The sequence below is a fragment of the Haematobia irritans genome, chromosome 4 (assembly GCF_050003625.1).
Source record: "Haematobia irritans isolate KBUSLIRL chromosome 4, ASM5000362v1, whole genome shotgun sequence".
Classification (NCBI taxonomy): domain Eukaryota; kingdom Metazoa; phylum Arthropoda; class Insecta; order Diptera; family Muscidae; genus Haematobia; species Haematobia irritans.
In genome coordinates, this window is record NC_134400.1 from 2540712 (window position 1) to 2561618 (window position 20907).

The 20907-nt window shown below is 33.8% G+C and overlaps 1 protein-coding gene across 5 annotated transcripts; it reads left to right on the forward strand.

Annotated features, from left to right (window-relative positions):
• The first annotated feature begins 1006 nt into the window (after positions 1-1006).
• Spt20 (transcription factor Spt20 homolog) lies at positions 1007-20013 on the forward strand. Of its 5 annotated transcripts, none has more exons than XM_075308604.1 (10): positions 1013-1277; positions 3822-4688; positions 4765-6099; positions 6378-8015; positions 8969-9076; positions 10150-10866; positions 11260-11506; positions 11788-13620; positions 15268-15624; positions 17284-20013. In XM_075308604.1, the coding sequence occupies exons 2-10, from the start codon at positions 4653-4655 to the stop codon at positions 17703-17705; spliced, it is 6693 nt and encodes a 2230-aa protein (XP_075164719.1). In that variant the 5' UTR covers positions 1013-1277; positions 3822-4652; the 3' UTR covers positions 17706-20013. The 5 variants fall into 5 exon arrangements, with proteins under 5 accessions (XP_075164720.1, XP_075164719.1, XP_075164716.1 ...); XM_075308601.1 differs by having other exon boundaries at positions 1015-1277; positions 17254-20013; XM_075308603.1 differs by lacking the exon at positions 1013-1277 and adding an exon at positions 1782-1861 and having other exon boundaries at positions 17254-20013.
• The last annotated feature ends 894 nt before the right edge of the window (positions 20014-20907 follow it).

The following is a 20907-nucleotide window of genomic DNA, read 5'->3' on the forward strand; positions in this document are numbered from 1 at the left end:
TTTTAATTTAAGTTTCAACAATCATAGAAATAACGGCATCAATCTCCATTGCCAATTAATAAATTAAATAATCCCATTAAAACAAATATTAATAGATTGATTGATTGATAGATGATTGACATTTGTTTTAATAATTGTATCGTTTAAAGTTATACTTGCATATTTTTAAAATTCAAATAAAATTTTAATTAATATTATTTTATTTTATTGTAAAATGTTTCCTGATATTTTTTCTGTGTAACATTTGTTTTGCAATTTGGAAATCTCATTGTTCCCATTTTCCAGTAAGTAAAAAATAAGTTAGTCGGTGTTATCGATTTTACGCCCACAACAACTTATTTTCGATACAGATAATACCAGACTTAATTAAAGCAATATATATAAACGAAATTTTATGTCGCTCATAGTCATGTGCTGATAAAGTAGTTGCCTCAGATGCGAGGAACGTCTATAACAAATTACCTACGAAACATCCGCTACTAAAAACATGGATTTTTTATTACTAATAATAGACAATGAAATCTATGGAATTTTCGCTAGAAAACTACGGAATTTTTAAGAGTTGGGGAAATGTCGATACATATGTATACCAGGCTATAGCATATGGTACAAATTCCAAGACAAACCGTCGATAATAACGCTTCATGGCAATTGCTTTAGCATTAATAGCAATTGATTTAATACTGCTAACAAGAGTTCGATTGAAAATTATTAGACGAAATAGAACACAATTCGAAGGAGCGATGCCTAAATAGTTATTATCAAGAAATCTCTTGTTCTAATAAATAATCCTATATTTTTGTTTTAGTAAATCAGTGTATATTTGCAATGCAATGAAGAAGTTCAAAAAAAAATAATTTTGTTTGGGTTTCTCAAACAATCGGTTTATTTATTTATTTTGCAATGCCAAGGACATGTCGATGCTATGTTGTCCCAACATATCACATGTATGAGCGGCGACAACATGTATGTGCGACGATGTATGGTGGCCTTAATATTCGCACAAAAATTCTAAACTGGCAACGTCGGTCGCTTGTATATCATCCCGTGTACAATAATTCGCAAGAAAGAAAGCAGCAGAAATACAAATTTCAAAGTAAAATTCCAAGTAAAAATTTTCGCAACATACAAAAGAACTTAAAATCCGTGTTCCGACTATCAAGTGGTTTCAGTGGACCACATATTTTTGATGTATATTGCATTTTTCATCTACTTCATTCTGCTGTCAAAAAATATTTGACAGAAAAAAAATTAACGCAGAAAAAGGAAAAAGGAAGGTAAATAAAACATCAAAGGCAGAGAGAAGGCGACAAGATAAGAAGAAGACAATGAACATCTCATTAGCAAGAGAGAAGTGAAGTAAAAGTTGTGCTAAACGTAAAATAAAAACAAAATATTGTTGTTTAACTAACAATTTAAACAAATGATTGAAAAAGTGTGGAAAAGAGAAACAAAAAAATGAGTGACACAATGTGAAACATGAATGAAATGTCAAACACAAAAGAAAGAAGAAGAACGCGCTTTCAAGTGTTACCAGAGGCAAATAATAAAATATGTGATGCAAAGTGTAGTATGAGTGTGTGCAAAATATGATTGCAATTATTAGGCCATTAATTGTTTATCGATTTTTTATTTCAATTAAGAATTGCATTGTTCAATAACTCATTTTTTTTTGCATAGTTTAATTATGTTATTAGCTCCCAATCAATTCAGTTTCTTGTGCAAATGGCAATACTCTAACAGCTGTAGTATGTCAAATTTTAAGAAGACGTTAGAAAGGGGGAGAGTATAATAGTGAGAGCGTGAGAGTTTAATGTAAGAGCATATTGGACTCGTTTAATAATAAGATGAAAAACGAAAGGTAGAAAACTTTAAGTAGAATTATTAAAAATATATATATAGTTATAAATGAATACAACATTAGCATTATAAACATTGCGACAATAATAAAGAGAACATTTGTATATCCCATATCGAACAAGCAACAAACAAGAAGTGTCCGCGTCCATCGTGTCGTGTCTGTCGTCTTACAAGGTAAACTATTTTTAAGGAAAACCAAACCATTCGAAGACTAGATTTGATTATGTTTGACAATCAGTTATCTGTATGATTCCTGCTGAAGTGCATCCTAGAGTGTTGATGTAACATCCTCGCTGTGTGCATAGAGTGATCTAGTGCTCGGTTCTTTGAATCGAAAAAGTTAATTGTGGTGTCGCATTTTCTTTATAGTTTCGTCGTCGTTGTGCTGTTGTTGTTGTTTGTAGTCCCATACCAGAAGGGGAATAAATGTGTAACAACAGAATCAATCAGTTGATGTTAATGGTATAAACCATGGTCTTAAGGATCAGTCTGTGCATTTTTATCGTAATAATTTTTCCTAACTGAATAAGAGATTAAAGAATTTCAATCAACATCAACAACTATCCCAATGGGTACCAATTAGTTAGGAATATTGCAAAACTTCTTTGTTGTTGTTGTGCTGTGGATTATTAAAGAAAGCCATATCCCTTTTTGTGCTAGTTATGCTTTTGAAACTAATGTTGTTTCTGTTTGTATTGTCAAATGAGGATGGTGTAAATTGAAGAGCAAAAGACTCCATTAATTGCTGTCGCTTGTTGTGGGATGATCTTAAGAGACGATATGTTTTTTTTTTTTGTGAAGTTGGTAAATAAAGCCATTTTTGGGGATTTTAGCAGCAATTCAACATTGGACAGAAAACTTTTTGGATTTTTTTCGATTACTGAATAAAATTAATCAAAAAATTTGCATAATAGAATATGACAATAATTTGCATGAACGTGGAACATACTACGCAATGTTTAACCATTGTTGTGTACTAGAGGTGTCTACTTGGCTGAATATTCACTCGCGCTGATGATCGAAGTACTTTCACGTGAGTTTGTTCGTGGGCATGGAATTGAGTGTTAGAAAACCGTGAGTGTAAGTTAATTCTTAATCTTCGACTTTTAACACATATCCCATCTACTCTGTTCTTTGTCGATGAAATGTGCTTGATTGATGTTTATACGATGATAAACATCCATTTGGAATACTAGTTCCTCATTAGGTCTTTTTGATATCTTCCCACCGACTAATACTTATATCCCGACAATTTTGATAATATACTATAACGGCTTGAAGGGCCGCCTAATATACCATCTTCTGGGGAAGTTAAATTATGAGTGTGTTTATTTCTCAAATATAAAACAGAAATATGTTTTTTTTTAGTTTTTCCAACTTCACCGTTTAGAAGCGCGGATTCTCATTTTCGGCAAATGAGAAAGTATTAACGTGATGGTTATTATATGAATAAATGAACTCTTGTTGCCGTATAAAAAAGCAATATCTTCATTCGTTTATGAGTAATTTTTAGATAGTCAGTTTTAGCAAATTCTAATAATGCATGGTCGCTCCCAACATCGAAAATCAAGTTCAAGTTGATCTTTGAAAGATGCCTTAAACCAAACTATGGATTCGCTGTATCGATCTCCTATACCATTGTATAATTTTGTAATATGAACACAGAAGACCAATAATAATAGAGAACTATCTATAAAATAATTATAGTTAGGATAGATTTAAATAGTGCGTACCTTCCTTACAGTGTATCTCGGCATGGTAGTTCAACTACAGACCATTCAACTAAAAATAGAATAAGTCATTTCTCTTTGATATTAAATAAATTCACCAGATTTGGTATTTGCAAGTCTGAGTTATAGCTCCTATGCCTATTACTCTGTTTTTTTTTTTTTTTTTTTTTTTTTTTTTTTGGCAATACATCTTGAACTATTAATGACTGAAACGTGCGTTCTCCTTTCCAGATTATTACAAATATAATAGAGGAATTCTAGAAAGACTTGTCGCATGCGTTGGAAAGACATATTTTTTTATGAAAACGTCGATGAATGCTGCCCGCCAGACATTTTCCGGACGAGAGTTTAACAAAAGAAAATTGTAATAGGCAGCCAAATTTTATTACCACATTCTTGAAAGCCCATCAACTCCAGCCTCCCGCTCAGTCGGCATTATTTTTAGTTGCTGCTGCTGCTGCAAGTTAATCTTGGTCCCATGTAAAAACAAAATACTTTAAATTTTGCGGCCAGTAAGCATAACAGCAGCAACAACAACAAAAGCAAAATAGAACTCTGGAACAATATCGTACCACACAACCAACAACCAACAAACAAAAACAAAAATATATACTAATATCAATTGTAATTTATATTAAAATTTGTATAAAATAACACTTGAGAATTTCTGGGCTTTTCCACTCTCATCTATGGCCCTTCCTGCTGTTCCTTAAATGTATATTGTGGCAACAATATTGGATCCTACAACGTAACATATATCAGTTAGTCGTTTTTTTTTTGTGTTCCGAGACAACAAATACAAGTTTTTCAATGGCATGCAATAAGAACGACGATTAACTTGAAAACTAAACGACAAAACAGAGGCGAAGATCTACGGAAATTAGCCAAAAACCTAGGTGATCTTATCGCAAAGTCCTTTGGAAGTATAACTAAGAGTTTTCCAAATGAAAGCTACAAGACAACAAGTATAAACAGTTCCTTAATGCCAATAGAGGTAGATGTGAAACGGCAAGTCCATGTCAATGTCTAAATTGATTTCTAACGAAAGTCATCACTGGCACAATGCAAAGTCTGGATTCATCATGTCAAGAAGCTGATGTAAGTAGAATGAGTTGATATACATATCATATTTTGTAATGTTTTATTCATTAAAACTTTGTTTTCCTTCTTTCAGTTCATTATTAATGACACTTTGAAAAAGCTTAAAGGCTCCAGTTCGGCAAATGCGAATTCGGTATCTTTGAGTACGTCAAGTGCAGCAACAACCGCTATACTTAGGCAACATCAACAACAGCAATCACAACAGCAACAACAACAAATAATTTATCACCACATCCCCTCGCCGTCTTCGTCGTCGCAGCAGCAACAATTAAAATATCAACAATACCAGCAATTGCAAAGTGTGTTGCATGGCGCAAATGTTGTTTCATCATCATCGACGACATCAACGGGGGGTGTGCAGCTGCAACATCAACAACTGCAGCATGTTTTGTCTACAACGCAACAAATGTCGCCACCCCAGCCTCCCACACCCCCTTCTATGGTGGCATCATCGGCTACGTTCAACGTTACATTTCCACCAAAATCCTCGCTGATAGACAACAGCCTATTGCATTGTAACATCTCACAAATTCCCAGTCAACCTCCGCTATGCATATTTGATGATGACGACGACGATGAGCCAACACCTTCTGATCAACCTCCCGCCGAATTGTTGGCTCCTTCGGCTACAGCCTCTGCAACAACATCGGTAGCTACGAGTGGCCAAACATTGGGCTCTTCGATGAATTATGATAATTTAGTACTACTGAGTCATGGCGCCCCCATATCCAATACCAACAATAGTCACACTAGTTCCACTATACATCATATACCAATGGCCGCTCCATCACCGTCAATTTCGGCAACAACAGCATTCTCGAATTTCAATTCGATTACCTCACCATCACCCGTAGTTCCAGATTTACTATTGTCTACACCACCGGGTGTAAATTCGTCTACGCAATCCGTCAATAATAACAATAGCAGCAATCATAACAATAACAAAAAGGCTGAAAAACGTCCTTCTTCCTCAAATTCATCGTCCTTGTCATCGAATCATCATCCACCAGCTCACCACCATCATCATTCTCACAATCACCTTACCCACAACTCTCACTTGTTGGGATCATCATCAGCAGCAGCATCCGCGTCTGGGGCAACAGCATCGCCTACCTCATCGCCAAGTAAAAGGCAAAAAATTAAAGACTCTTATACAAAAAGCTCACATTCGCCGTCATTACCACGATCAACATCGACTTCCAATAGCTCAGGTTCTTCACAGACTGGTGTTGGCACCAGTAGCTCCTCGTCCACAAATTCCTCAGCAAGTGGCTCCAAGAGAGAATCTTCGTCACAAAATACAACAACAACAGCGTCTACACATAAATTCTTTAATATTCATGAGCGCATTAAGGATCATTATTTTCAATTGTTAGCCAATGACTTGAGTTTATTTGCCGAAACAGGGGTAAGCGTTATATATTTCTAAAAACCGCCTATTCTCAGTACAGATAGTCTGTAGAAACATGATATCCTATTTTTCATAATAAGGCCAAACAGTGAATCTGCCAACTTTTTACGGAATATAAATTTGAAAAAAATTTATTTGATTTTATTTATTTGTATTTTATTTGTATCGTTTCGAAACGTAGGATATTATGTTTATCCATATTGTGAAAACATTACAGTAGACAGTTGCTCTAATGTTTCCCGTATGTATATGTGCGTGTAATTATTCTATTTTAGCTGAAACAGCGAACGCGATCATTTGTCTTGGAACGAGTCGTCGAATGTGAGAAAATTAATACTATTGTCGTTAATCTATATCCTGGAAATAAGGGATATGCATTGGCTTTGCATTATGATGACCGTCAAGTATTATCGAACGATGGCGAAGGTGGTGTTATTGGTGTATCGAATGAATATTCATCATCTACTTCCTTGAAAAGTGTGTCTAGTCGAAATACGAACGTCATTGTCAATAGCAGTTGTTCGGTTAGTGGTAGCAACAGTTCTCATTTAGGAAGCTCTAAACTCCATCCATCGGCTGTGCCTCCAGATTTAAAACGGCCACATGATCATATGTCGCCATCTGGTGAAGTCCTGGGTGTTGACTCTGCTGCCTCCGGCGCTTCCATTGAATACTCCTTGGTTGAAGTTCTACGTTGGCCCTACGAAAATGACCAATTGCTGCAATGCATCGATCGTGAAATTATTCCCGACTTTTTGATGGATATGTTGGCTGCTAATACAATCACCCTTCAAGCTCCACAGGAAGATAGTACAGGTATACCACGCATCTATGCCAAGCCTAATGTTTTCTATGCCGGTTGTGTGGTGGCACAAATACGAGATTTTCGACAAACCTTCGCCACCTCAACAAATATCTGTGATACGAGGCACGTTCTGTTACGACCCACCAATGCAACATTATTCGCTGATATCCAGCACGTTGCGACAACGCTAAATCAAACCACCTCCGTTTGCGTTCCCGAAGATAAGATAGCCCTTGAGAGTCAGCTGGTACTTGCCACGGCGGAACCCCTCTGCTTGGATCCCGATCCCAATATAGGACGGCTTGCTATAAACTCCCAGCATGAGCGACAAATGTTCAACACTCACGAAATGAGGCGTCAAATGAAAAAGTATACACAAATTTCAATAAACCGCAAGAGAAAATTAGATCAGTTCACTCATCATTACGGCTTGGAGTTATGCGACTATCTCACTAGATTAAGATCACGCCCTAGATCGGGTCTAAGTTCGTCTAACGCAACACCGACTACGGCAAGTGGAAATCCTTTGGTTAGCGCCACCATGTTGACATCGTTTGGTTCGAAGGTTCCGAAAAGGCCAAAGGACGTTTTGCGCACCATACGACCGCCGCGGCTCGACTATCCTCTTAACCTGAAAGTACCCGATCAAATGATGAACATTGATAAGTACGCCAAAACAAATGAGCGGCCGCGAGAGACCACCGACTGTCAGCCACAGCTAATAGAGGAGTATATATTGGAAACCGAACGTGACGATAATGAGGGTCGTCGTGTGGTCTATCACATAAAATTATCAATATTTCAAAGGCCATCTAATTCAGAGTACCTGGGCGAGTTGTATGTGGATCGTGATTATAGAGAGGGCATCAAAAATGGTGAATCATGCCGTTTCCCGTTGGGCACACGAGTACATGCTAATCGTTATATTCAACAATTTACTGAAATATTTACCGAAGAAGGCCGCAAAGCGGTGAAAATAACACATTTGGTTCCGGGTCATGTGCCAAAAGTGACACATACGGGTATAACACCCGAACAGAGGCAGGCATTATTATTACAACAACAACAACAATTACAATTACAGAAAGCATCAGCTCAAATACAACAAGTAAGTGTGATTAGAAAATATTCTATATAATTAAACCTCTACATATTTAATATCCTAAATTTTAATTTTAATTCTTGACACAACGTCGTTCCAGTTAATTTCTATGAGAAAATTAAAAAAAAAATTGAAGAATAATAAAATTGTCGATATCTTCAATACTTATGTATTAAATACATTTTGCCCATTGAGTTCAAAATCGATAGTAATCCCATCGATGGTGAAGATTATTTTAGCATTGAAAAAATACGCATTTTCAATTCGCAAGACCTTCTCCTCCAAATTGAAACCGCAAAGAGCTATAATCAACTCAATAATTTAATATACAATTTTTGTTTTTGCGAATTGGTAAATCAGAACTCCGATGAAAGAGCTATCAAAACTATGCTTTGAATTGTTCAGAAATCTAGCAATTCGAACAATGCTTAAATATCAGATTGTGTATTACTATCACGCTTAAAGAGATGGAACTCAACATAAAAATTTTATTAAACTGAACATTTTGGAAAATATGGACAGAATTTGTATAGTCAGTTTCCAAACCAACCTCGGTTTCAACAGAAGGTGGATATTTCTTTTAATAGCAATAGTATCATATTCCACAATACATATCACTATTTTTGCTACTCAATGGAAGGTCACATATTCAAAAAGTTTCTACACATATATTAGTGCATTGACTCGTCTAACTACCAGTGTCCTCCCAGGAGGTTGGACATAAAAGTAGCCTTTGCAATGGCTACTTTTAATTCGGAAGTTAATGTAAAGCTCACAAAAAAATTCTAGCTGTGGGTTAAGGTAGGATAGTGGAATGGAATATATGATATGTTAGGATAGTCAAATTATAATTGTTTCAATATTCACACAAGAATTTATCTAAAAAAAAGCTTTTAAAAATCTTATTTTAATTCATTATATTGAAGAAATTTTTCTATTTTGCTATTTTCTCTCCTCAGAATACCTTGAATAATGCATTGCCTCAAAGATCAGCAACGTTAATGCCTGCTAATGCTGCTCAAATCCAGCAACAGCTTATATTGCAACAACAATTGTTATTACAGCAAGTAAGTTCAACTATCGTAAAGATCCGATCTTGCATTTTTTTACTGCCATATTTATTATACACAGAAAAAAAACATATTTTTTGTCTTCAATCGCGAAATTAATTAATCCAATTAATTTTTAACTGAAATGTTTTCAATCACAGAAATAACTATCATTTCAATCAATCATCAATATCAATTAAAAAATTAATTGATCCAATTAACCCTCTAATGCCCCAATTTTTTTGCCAGCTGATTAAATATTCAATGTTAACGATACAAAAGCAAGAAAACTAAACAATGGTAAAATTCAGTACATGCTATGGTAAAATTCAGTACATGCTGCAAAGCCAAGTCTCATGAACAGTTTTAACTAAGTTTTCTTTTTATTTTACGCACTTTTGTTGTCTTAAGGTGTGTTTTACTAAAAGCTTCCTGATTTAATGAAGCCCGCCTAAAGGCGGTATTGGACATTAGTGGGTTAAAAATTTAATTGATACTATTGTGTGATTTATTTTTTTTTTCAATCCAATTACATTTTTAAATAAAAAATTGTTAGAATTCAAATAAATTTTTAATTGGGAAAATTTTCGCCCCTCCATGTAATTAAAAGTACAAAGACTTATAGCTTGGAATTTTAAGGCATTGGAAACCATTTAAAACAAAATGTTTAAAGCAAATTATCACATAGTTTATGGGTTTTTGGAGATACAAAATTTAGCATTTTGCGAGTACGTAAACCAGAACAGAAATAGTACACACAAAAAATATTTTTTTTCTTCAATCACGAAATTAATTGATCCAATTAATTTTTAATTGAAATGTCTTAAATCACAGAAATGATTGAGTATTAATTAAAAAATTAATTGATACTATTAATTTTTGTGATTGTTTTTTGTTTCAATTAAACTTTGTTTAACCAATTACATATTTAATTGAAATGATAGTTTCTGTGATTGAAGGTATTTCAATTACAAATTAATTGGATCAATTAATTTCGTAATTGAATTAAAAAAAGTTCGTATGATTACTAGGTTCATGGTACATATTTCAATACCATAAATTTCATTTGATTCTCATCTTCTCTGTCGTAGAATAATTTGCCACAAAGATCACAGTCTTCTTCGTTAATGCCATCCACTAGTCAACAGGCTGCACAACAACACATTATACCAGCCACGGTGCAGCCAGTGCAGCAGCAACAACAACAACACGTTACGAAAAACATTAACATTGTAAATGTGACTGAAAATAATAATGCGGCAGCGGTAACTCACGTCTTAAGACACCAACAAGTTGCTACCACACAATTTATTGATGCCAATGGTGCTACCGTACAATTGCAACATGCCACCCTCACTGCCTCCAGTTCTGGCAATAATGCTGGTACAAACACCATCACCAATGCTGGTGGTGGTGGTCCTCATCATGTGCAATTGCAACAGATCACTTCTGCTGTACCAGCGGGAATATCCGCTCAGGGAAGTGGGTCCACTGGCGGAAATAGTGTACCTGTGACCACCACACATCAGTTGAGCTTAAGTAATGGAGGATCTTTGGTATTGGTGCAACAACATCCGGCATCCAATACGCAGACGGTTCATCACCAAGCTACTGCGCATCAAACGCTTCAACATGCTGGTATAACAATACAACCGGCAAATCCTCCTTCGCACCAGCAACAACAACAGCAGCAGCAACAGCAAACGCAACAAAAGACCCAAGTGATTACAACGACACAACTGAATTCACTGACGTCTGGCGGAAATTCGGCTCTTCGAACTCAACTTAGTTCCAATGTACCAATACTGGTAAGTAGACTTACACTACCAATTGGGTAATGTGATTAGGGGATCAAACAAACTATGGAAGAAACCTACATTTAGATGCTTAAATGAAAATTTGAAGGATGGTGTAGCTACAATTTTGTTGTCCCTTCTATTTGCTGTGAATCATTTAACGTGAAGAACATCCTTCCTCCATAATTAGGTCATATTTTGGATTTACTGCATCAAGTTAGTTAGGTGATCCGATAAAATCAATTCTGAAAGTGCTCATTGGAAAATGTCTGACTCTCCTTTTTTGTCAAATACCATATTGGCGAAATGTGATCAGATACCCTTAATACTTGGATATTTTTGTTTTCATAAAAAGTTGGCTTGTTCTTACATTTGTATCATCCTTTTTCGCCATTATTATTGCAGCAAGCTCAATTGAAAGCGGCTCCCATCGTGACTGCCACCAATCAGCAACAACATCAGCAGATATTACATAAACAACAAAACACTGCCAATAGTTCAACTAATACTCCTAATTCGGGAACTGCAAATACTACCACTACTCTCCATGCTAATCCAGCTATTAATGCAATTGTAACGAGCATTATGAATAGTGCAAACCAATGGCAGCAACAACAACAACAGCAACAACAGCAGCAGCAACATCAAAACAGTAAGTTAAGATCTTATATTCGCTATAGATTTGCCCCAAAATAATCATAAAAAAAGAAAGATGTCTCAGAAGTCAAAGATGGCCAAGATTAACCTGAACATTTTGTCAATCCGTTCCATAAGTCGGATAGCCTATTTGATGTGAAAGAGATTGGAATTTGTCGAAATCGATTGATGTTTCTAATGCAATTGTCGGTCGATTTCTAATGCAATTGTTTTTGTGAACTTAATTTCATATATCCTGTGTCTTTAATTCTATGTTCTTTGACTTTCTTTTTGTAGCATCTAACACAAATACTTCCACCACCACAACCACACTAAAAAGTTCTAGCAATGCTTCCATATTGAGTTTACTAAATAGCGCACCCGCCGCTATGACCAGTACTCCTGTTGCCAGTGGAACATTTACAACAACTAGTGGACAACCTGCACAGCAACAAACACAGCAACAGCAACCTCAGCATCAGCAGACAACGACGGTAGTAACAACGGAAAATTATGTACAAGCAGCAGCTCCTCCACCTCCCCCAACAGTGCCAAATCAAACGCAGCGTAAACAAAATGAAGTTTTGCAGAACCTTTTAAATCCCGGAAGAAAAATTAATATTGTGAGTAGCGGTGGACCAGGAGTTGCTGGTGGCACAGCAACATTTCGTACAAATGCTGCTGGCAATTTGATAGCGGTGAATCTCAATCAGCCCACCAATCAACATCATCACCACCATCAACAGCAACAGCAGAACCAGCAATTACATTCGGATCATGTACAGACTCAGCAACAACAACAACAGCAACAGCAGACCACAGTTAGAGTATCTATGTCGGCGTTAGCCTCCCAACTGGCTTCACCACCAGCCATCATGACCAATAGTACGAATTTTGGAGGATATACTTTAAGTACTGTCAGCGGCAGTGGGTCCAGTGGAAGCGGAGGAAGTATAAAAATACTCAATAGTGGCATACAGCAACAGCGTGTCTTGGCCAATGCATTACGCAGGGATTCGCTGAACAATGTTTCTCAAGGCCCTCCAAATGCTATAGTAGTGGGTATGGCAGCCCCTTCGCCTGGTTCGGATTCGAATGCATCAAATGCAAGCGGTTTCGCTGTACCTCAGGCGACTACTAGTGGTGGTGGTGGCAATTCCAATAGCAATGCCTCCAATTTAAATGCCTTGTTGGCAAATGCCTCGCCATCACCATCAGGTTCTGATCATTCACAATCTTCACAGAACCAAAATCAAAGTCTTCTTGAAAGGCTCAATAGCGGAGGAGTGACGACAGGTGCTGCGTTACCGAATATGTCGCCACAGCAGCAGCAACATGCACCTCCGACGACGCCACAACAACAGTATATAACAAAAACTCTAGTACAATCCCCCGCCAACTCTTCAATACATTCGCCAATGTCTAGTCCACATCCACAGCCTTCGCCATCACCTCATCTTCCGCCACCGACCCCCACACAACAGCCTCCGCCACAGCAGCAAAATCAACAGCAAACCCAAACAACCACTCTCAATTTACAAGGTATAAATTTCTCAACCCTGCAAGGAGCAATGGCAAATTTTGCTGGACTGCAAAATGTACAAGTTCAGATACCGGGCTTCAACCAGCCCATATCTCTACAACTGAGCGGTGGAAGCATTCAAGCCGTACAACAAACCGCTCAATCGAATAATGCCGTATCGGTTGTGGCTACCAGTGTAAATTCTGCTGTCAATCAATCCGGAAGCAACAGCAGTGCTGTTGTAGCATCTCAAAATACCAACACTAGTCAACAACAATCCCACCCTCAACAGAGGAGTCTACTAGTATCCGTACCAGTTAGCTCTTCCGGAAATCAACAGCAACAACAAACGGCATCGCAACATACAATAACATTGCAACCGCAACAAATACACCAGCAACATGGCTCCACAGCACCAGGAACAATTGTTAATTTACAAACTGGCACTGTGGCCACAGCCTCAGGGGGCACACAAACTGTTGTCCTGACAAATAATGCTGGTGGTGCTGGTGGTGTAGTCTGCAATACAACTAACTCTGGAAGTGGCAATAATACAGGCGGTAATTCTGGAAATACAGGCACAACAACAATGTTAACATTGCCCATTGGTAAGTTTGTTAAAAAGATGTGTTGTCCTAAATTATTTATTCTCATAGACGAGCGAATCAGAGGGAATTAGATGAAATACCGAAATGCAAAAAAACAAAAAACTAAATATAAATTAGCATACGTAAAAAAATGAAACTTCAATTACACCCATAAAAAATATACCTCGAAATTTTCTCCAATAATTTTAATATACATTTGTTGACTGGGATAAACCTTTTGATAAGTATCTGCTCCATATATTCACACAAAAAGAAATATTTTTAGAAATGCTCAGAATACAAATCCTTTGGGTTAAATATCGCCCTTCCTTATAAAAATAAGCCCGGAACGAAAATATCTTCTATGTATTGTCTCTTAGCTGACAGTTAAGACCTAACGATACGGGCAAATATTTAACAAAAATCCCGTCGCCACTGTCAATAGAAGCAAAGAATTTTAGCTAATAACTGAAATAATAAAATCATGACAGGAGTATTTTCCAAAAACGATATCCAGATAATATCTTAATACCCTAATTTTTTATATTGTATTCGACCTATATATATCAGGAATTGCTTTGGGCTTTTATAGCCAGGTATAATGCAAATAAAAGATTAATTTATTCATTTTTTTTCGTCCAAAACTTCGAACTAATGATTTCAAATTGTTTAAAGGAGACATTTCAATGGAATTGACAAAATTATTTACACATTTCAATTTACAAACTTCAATGCCGCTCCCTTGTCATTGAGCTAAAAATAGAATGTTACAACACTCAATGATAAGAGAGAAATTCACTTTCTGTGGCATCATAATTGACCACAGTGGTACTGCCACTAGACCTGTATGTTGGATGAAAAATTTTATTGATTTAAAAATTTATTTGCATTATACCCAACCTTAAATTCCTAAAGCAGTTTCTGAAAAAATCTACTAATTTTATATCTCCTTGTTGTAAAGAATGGCTTTGAAAATATTTTGAAATATATTTTGCGTTTCAAAAGTTCAGACCTTTCCCAGAAATATGCTTTGTTTTTTTTCTCTACTTACTTATTTTTATAATAAAAACATAATAAAATTATTATTTATTATTTTTCTATACTTTTTTGTTTCCCCCTCTGCATACATTTTATTTACAATGGAATCACCATCCATTGTGAACTCAATTATTTAATCCAACGCTGTTATTGACACAAAATGCAAAAATAAACGTAACAATTTTTTCTTTTTTTTACATTCTTTGTTCCAACCTATTTTCCTGATCCTCTTCCTTAAAATCCATCCACATATCTGTGCAATGATTTTTATCCTTAACCTTTGTCATTGTATTCGCAATCATCATAAAAACATCTTGCCATTCCCATTAATTAAATCATCATCATTCCTTTACAAAAATTTAATGCATTATTTGTGTTGACCAAACCCTATTTTCAAAATTTAGTTTAGTTTAAAATACCACAAACGAATAAAATCTTGCACGCTTCCCTTTATTTTGGAACTTCTGCTAACAATAAGTATTTCCAACGCCACCAATTTCTTTGTAGTGTGAATAACTTTAGGAACTGGCATTTTTCAACATTAACTAACAAAAGTTTTTACCAATCATGTTACCAAAATCGTTCAATCAAACAAAAACCAAAACCCGCAAAATTCCCCTTTTATTACAGCCCAATTGGTAGGAGCCGGTGTACAGAAATTGAATCCATCTGCGCTACGAACAACTAGTACGGTTTCTGGAGTGACAACATCTAACGCCGGTGGTGGTAGTATTATAGTACAACAACAGCCGCAAACACAACAACAAGGTTCCAGCCATCAACCACAACAGGCTACTATAACGGTTAGTAGTACAGGTGCAGGAAATCAGGGAAACCAAGCTATACAGTTGGTTGGCACAATACAACAGGGCGGACGAAATATTCAAGTTATGGGCACGAAACAGTTAACTGGCAATCGTCAGATAATAACTCAACGGCAAATTGGAGGTTCAACATTAAAAATAGCAGCTGCTAATCCAATCAATGGTAATTATACATTTTTGTTTAGTTTTATTTTTTTATTTTCTCTTAAAAAAACGTTTCTGTTATGGGTGTGATTGATTTGTTGAATTAAAAAAAATGTTTATATCTACACTAAAATCTACACCAATCATGAAATCAAAGTCGAATATCTTGTTTAATAATTGGAAAATAATGAAACGCCGATAAGGGATTCAAAAATGTACTTTTTATCAAATGTAATTTCTATATTTCTTGTCAAAATCGTCTGTTTGTCTCTTTATTTTTGAATTTTTCACGGTTCTGAAAGTCAAGTTTGGACAAGTCGATTAGTTTTGGACAACATATCGTTTAGGAGGCTTTTTTGATGAGTAACTCTGGCTGGATTTGCCATACTAAATAATTACCTTTGAGCTAACCATAGAATCGCTCAGCACTCATTGATAAGAGAGAAGTTCACCACTTGTGGTGTTATCACAATGGAGTGAATAGTCCATGTGAACCTAAACAATAATGGGCTTGCCAGGTAGAATTCTACCAAAAATGGTAGATTTTTTACTGTTTGGTAGATTGGTAGAATTCTTGATGTTTTGGTAGATTTTGCAACATATTCCCCAACTAAGGGGTACTTCACACATTTTCTACAGAAATAAATTTTTGCCAACATTTTCTACAGAAATAAATTTTTGACATTCGTTAGAAATAACATTTTAACACAATTTTCTATAGAATAAAAATTTGAAATAAAATTTTCACAAAATTTTCTATAGAAATAAAATTTTGACAAAATTTTCTATAGAAATAAAATTTTGTCAAAATTTTTTAAAGAAATAAAATTTTGACAAAATTTTTTATAACAATAAAATTTTGACAAAATTTTCTAAAGAATTAAAATTTTGAAAAAATTGTCTATAGAAATAAAATTTTGAGAAAATGTTCTATATAAATAACATTTTAACACATTTTTCTATAGCAACAAAATCCGGACAACATTTTCTATATAAATAAAATTTTGGCACAATATTCTATAGCAATAAAATGTTAAAAAATTTTTTATAGAAATAAAATTTGGCAAAATTTTCTATAGAAATAACATTTCTATAGCATTAAAATTTTGACAAAATTTTCTATAGCATTAAAATGTTGACAAAATTTTCTATAGAAATGTTGACAAATTTTCTATAGAAATAAATTTTTGACAATATTTTCTATAGAAATAAAATTTTGACAACATTTTCTATAGAAATAAAATTTTGATAACATTTTTTATAGAAATAAAATTTTGACAAAATTTTCTATAGAAATAAAATTTTGACAAAATTTTCTATAGAAATAAAATTTTGACAAAATTTTCTATAGAAATAAAATTTTGACAAAATTTTCTATAGAAATAAAATTTTGACAAAATTTTCTTTAGAAATAAAATTTTGAGAAAATTTTCTATAGAAATAAAATTTTAAGAAAATTTTCTATAGAAATAAAATTTTAAGAAAAATGTCAAAGAAAAAAATTTTCTATAGAAATAAAATATAAATATGATTTTGACTAAAGCAGTGATGGGGTGGGGTACAAGTCAATGTATAATATACAACTTTTTATTTGATTTTAATTTGAACTTTTTGTTTTTGTTTTTAATATGAATTTTCGGTTTTATAGCCACTTCTAATACAAATATTACCTCATCAGCTAATTTAACTGCCACGCCCATTGTAATGTCAACACAAAAGTTGCAATTGAAAACCATAAAAACCTCTGCCGCCCAACAACAGCAAAGTCAACAGCAGCAACAACAACAGCAGCAACAACATCAGCAACATCAACGCATTCTGAATCAAATAGCAGCCAGCAATCAGCCAACACAAGTCCAACAGTCCCAACAACAACAACAACACCAGACACAAACCTTAATTATAGGACAAGCAGCTCAACAAGCCTCAATGCAACAGACTACAACACAACAAGGGCAGCAACAACAACAGCAGCATATACAAATATCGGCAAGACCGGGTAGTAATTTAACACAACGTGCCATTACCGCGATTGTAGCTAAACAGCAGCAACAAGCAGCAGCCAATCGAAGACGTTCTGCGACTGATGTAAATAAATAATTATAATTTCACATACTCACAAATCAATCTCATCAAATTGGAATCGCCAAAAATCCCTAAAAAAAAATTTGTTTTTTTGAACTTTGTTTTCTTATGCGTTGAAACAAACCCCCAGCTCCCCTTCAAGGGAATACACCTAAAATAAATTGTTTTTTTTTTTTTTTTTTTTTAATTTGCAATAACACTTGTTAAATTCTATTTTCCCAAGGAAAATATCATATCATATGGGCAAATCGAATGCTTGGCGATTCCAATTCAAATAATATTGTTTAGAGGACTTCGAATGGTGGCTTAAGCTGTTTTCTGATTTGTGAAATCAAATTTCTTGGCTTGGCTCCAATCCAGTACTTGCGTACTTTCCTTATTTGTTTTACTAAAGCCAGATAGTTCACTGTTTATTTTGTAGACATTTATGAATTATGTTTATTTGTTAAATTCATATCGAACATTGCTGATGATATGTCGTATTAATACGTTAAAAAAATTAGTTGTCCCTTCTTCTTCACATTTCGCTAACTGGGTAACTGATTGATGTAATATTGCACTAACAATTATTGTTCAAAACGTGGAGAAGAATGAGTAAAACAAAGAAAACAAACTACATAGGAATAAACAATAAAAGAAAGAAAAAGGATGAAAAATAAGAAAGGAAAACGAAAAAATTAGCAATAGCATGCGCAACTTATTGATATTTGTATAATTGTAAAAAAAAAATAATAAGAGATAAAATACCTAACATAATCTATGATTAATTAAAATACATATTTATAATTAGGACACACACACGCAAACAAACAAACTGAACATAATTAATATTATATATATATGTGTACAATACAAAACTAAAGGGTGCATAAACTAATAATAATGAAATGGACTCATTGGGATTACAAGCGACACGAAACATCCTCTCTAAGCGGTCGTTCTTCTCTTCGAAATCATATTGTATGTTGTGAGTACTTTGTGCATGATTGTGTATTTAAGAATACAATAAAAACAAATAAATTCAATAAATGCTTTAATACAAAAAAAAAAAAATATAATCATCTCATACAAGTGTAATTGGCTCATAAAACATAAATGTTTTGGCTTTTTTAAATAAACGAAACGAAAGAAAAAAGAAATCACACAAAATATTACAAAATATATTAAAAAACGAAAACAAAATAAAATACAAGCAATATTCAGGCATGATTGCATAGAAGAAGAAAAAAAAGAGAAAATTATTAATTTAAAAATTTTGTCACACACACATACACGCATACATATAGCCACAACACATTAAGAAGAAATGATCATGTTTTCATTATTATTAATTTATTTATTAGAAAACACAACAAGAGATATATAACAACAACAACAATACATTTCGATAACAATGTATAATGTTGAATTGAGATAAGAAAATTAAAATAAAAAAAGAAAGAAAATGTATAATGATATTCGTCATTTAAATAGTTTTTATAAATAAAAAAATTCTCTTTTACTTATAATTGTGAGAATGAAGAAAAATAAAGCAAAACAAAACCGAAGAAAAAATAAAGAAAATAAACCCAGCTCCCCCCTCTTCTTCTATTTACTTCTCTTTATGTATTTAAGTATAATTATTATCCATAATTAATATTATAAATTACAAAAGTACATACAAGCAAACAAACACTAATTATTAAAAAAAAAAAACAAAAACAAACAACAAATTCTAATTATTGCAGCATAAGTTATTATTATGGATAGATTTTAAAAGAAACAAAGTTTTTATTAGGCTTTTGTTCTTCATAGTTTAAGTTTAACCAATTATTTAGTTTCCTTTTTCTAAGTAAACAGTAATCCAACAACAACAACAAAATCAAATAAAATAAAAAACGATTAAGAAAAGTTTTATATATGAATTTATTGCCTCATTTGTTTTTCTTTTTTTCCTTTTGTTTTTGTTATTTCAAAAATTCTTGAGAGCAAACACGTTAGCAATTTTAAGTTCACACACACACACCATCATTAGTGATGTCTGATTGATCCGATCAATGATAAACGAATTTTTGATCTACCAAACTTAAGAGAACAAGCGAAAGAAAGAGAACAATTAAAGGAAACAATACAAATTAGCGCAATACTGTACAATTGTAAAAATTATTGATATAATAATATTATGTTCTTGCTTATCTAATTGTTTTTGATTTTTTCTACCAATCGTTATTATTGTAATTTGTATAAGAAAACAAACAAACAAAAAAATAAATTATTTATTTCAGTTTATTTTTTATTCAAAGCTAAATAAAAAGTACATAAAACGATTATTATTATTATTATACATATTTTGTTATATACTATTATAATTTTTTCAATTAAACATCGCTTAGTAAGTAAGTCATTATTAATTATTAGCTTCATACTCATTAAATAATAACAAACAGAAAACAAAAAAAACAAACACACACACAGAAATATAAATATTTATATTTAATAATAATATTACCAATTACATGATAATTCTCGATAATAAAACTATAACAAAGTTTTGAGACAAAATAAAAACATAAATCTGTGGAAGTTTATAATGTGCGACAAGAAAAAAAAACTAAAGATCTATGTACTGAGTCTGGCTACCAATAGCAACGCATTTGAAGAATATATGAAGAAGGACTTGGGATTGCAGGTAGATTATGTTCCAACTATATAATTCTCCATAACCCAAAATATTTAGAATTTTTTAAATATTCCATTGCGATGTGGTTACAGGTTTTAAATATCACAGTGAACATCTATATAAGATTGAAAATGTAATTCAATGTAAAATAACATCGCTTTTATATGGTCAAACCAGGCAAAGCATTTGTCTATTCGTACCGTTAGCTCCACTAACATATTCAGTCTCTATTTTAAGTTTTATTCTTCCGACCCAATCCAAAAAAAAACACTAATTGAGCAAATTTGCAATAAATATCACGCCTTCCATAATGAAAGAAATCGTCATCCCTATATGTCAGACTCACTTAGACTATTCAGTCCATTGTGATGCCACAGTGGTAAACTTCTCTCTTATCACTGAGTGCTGCCCGATTCTATGTTAAGCGCAATGGCAAGGGACCTCCTTTTTATAGCTGAGTGTGAACGGCGTTGCAGTGAAACCACTTAGAGAAGCTTTGAAACACTCAGAAATGTCAACAGCTTTACTGAGAGGGGGTGCTTGGTCGAAATTGGGTTT

Excerpts from the sequence above, each read along its gene's own strand:
- Spt20 (XM_075308601.1), top strand. The coding sequence starts at position 4,653 with ATGCAAAGTCTGGATTCATCATGTCAAGAAGCTGAT. Across the intron at positions 6,100-6,377 it reads GTTTATTTGCCGAAACAGGG|CTGAAACAGCGAACGCGATC; the intron begins GTAAGCGTTATA and ends ATTCTATTTTAG. Across the intron at positions 13,621-15,267 it reads AATGTTAACATTGCCCATTG|CCCAATTGGTAGGAGCCGGT; the intron begins GTAAGTTTGTTA and ends CTTTTATTACAG.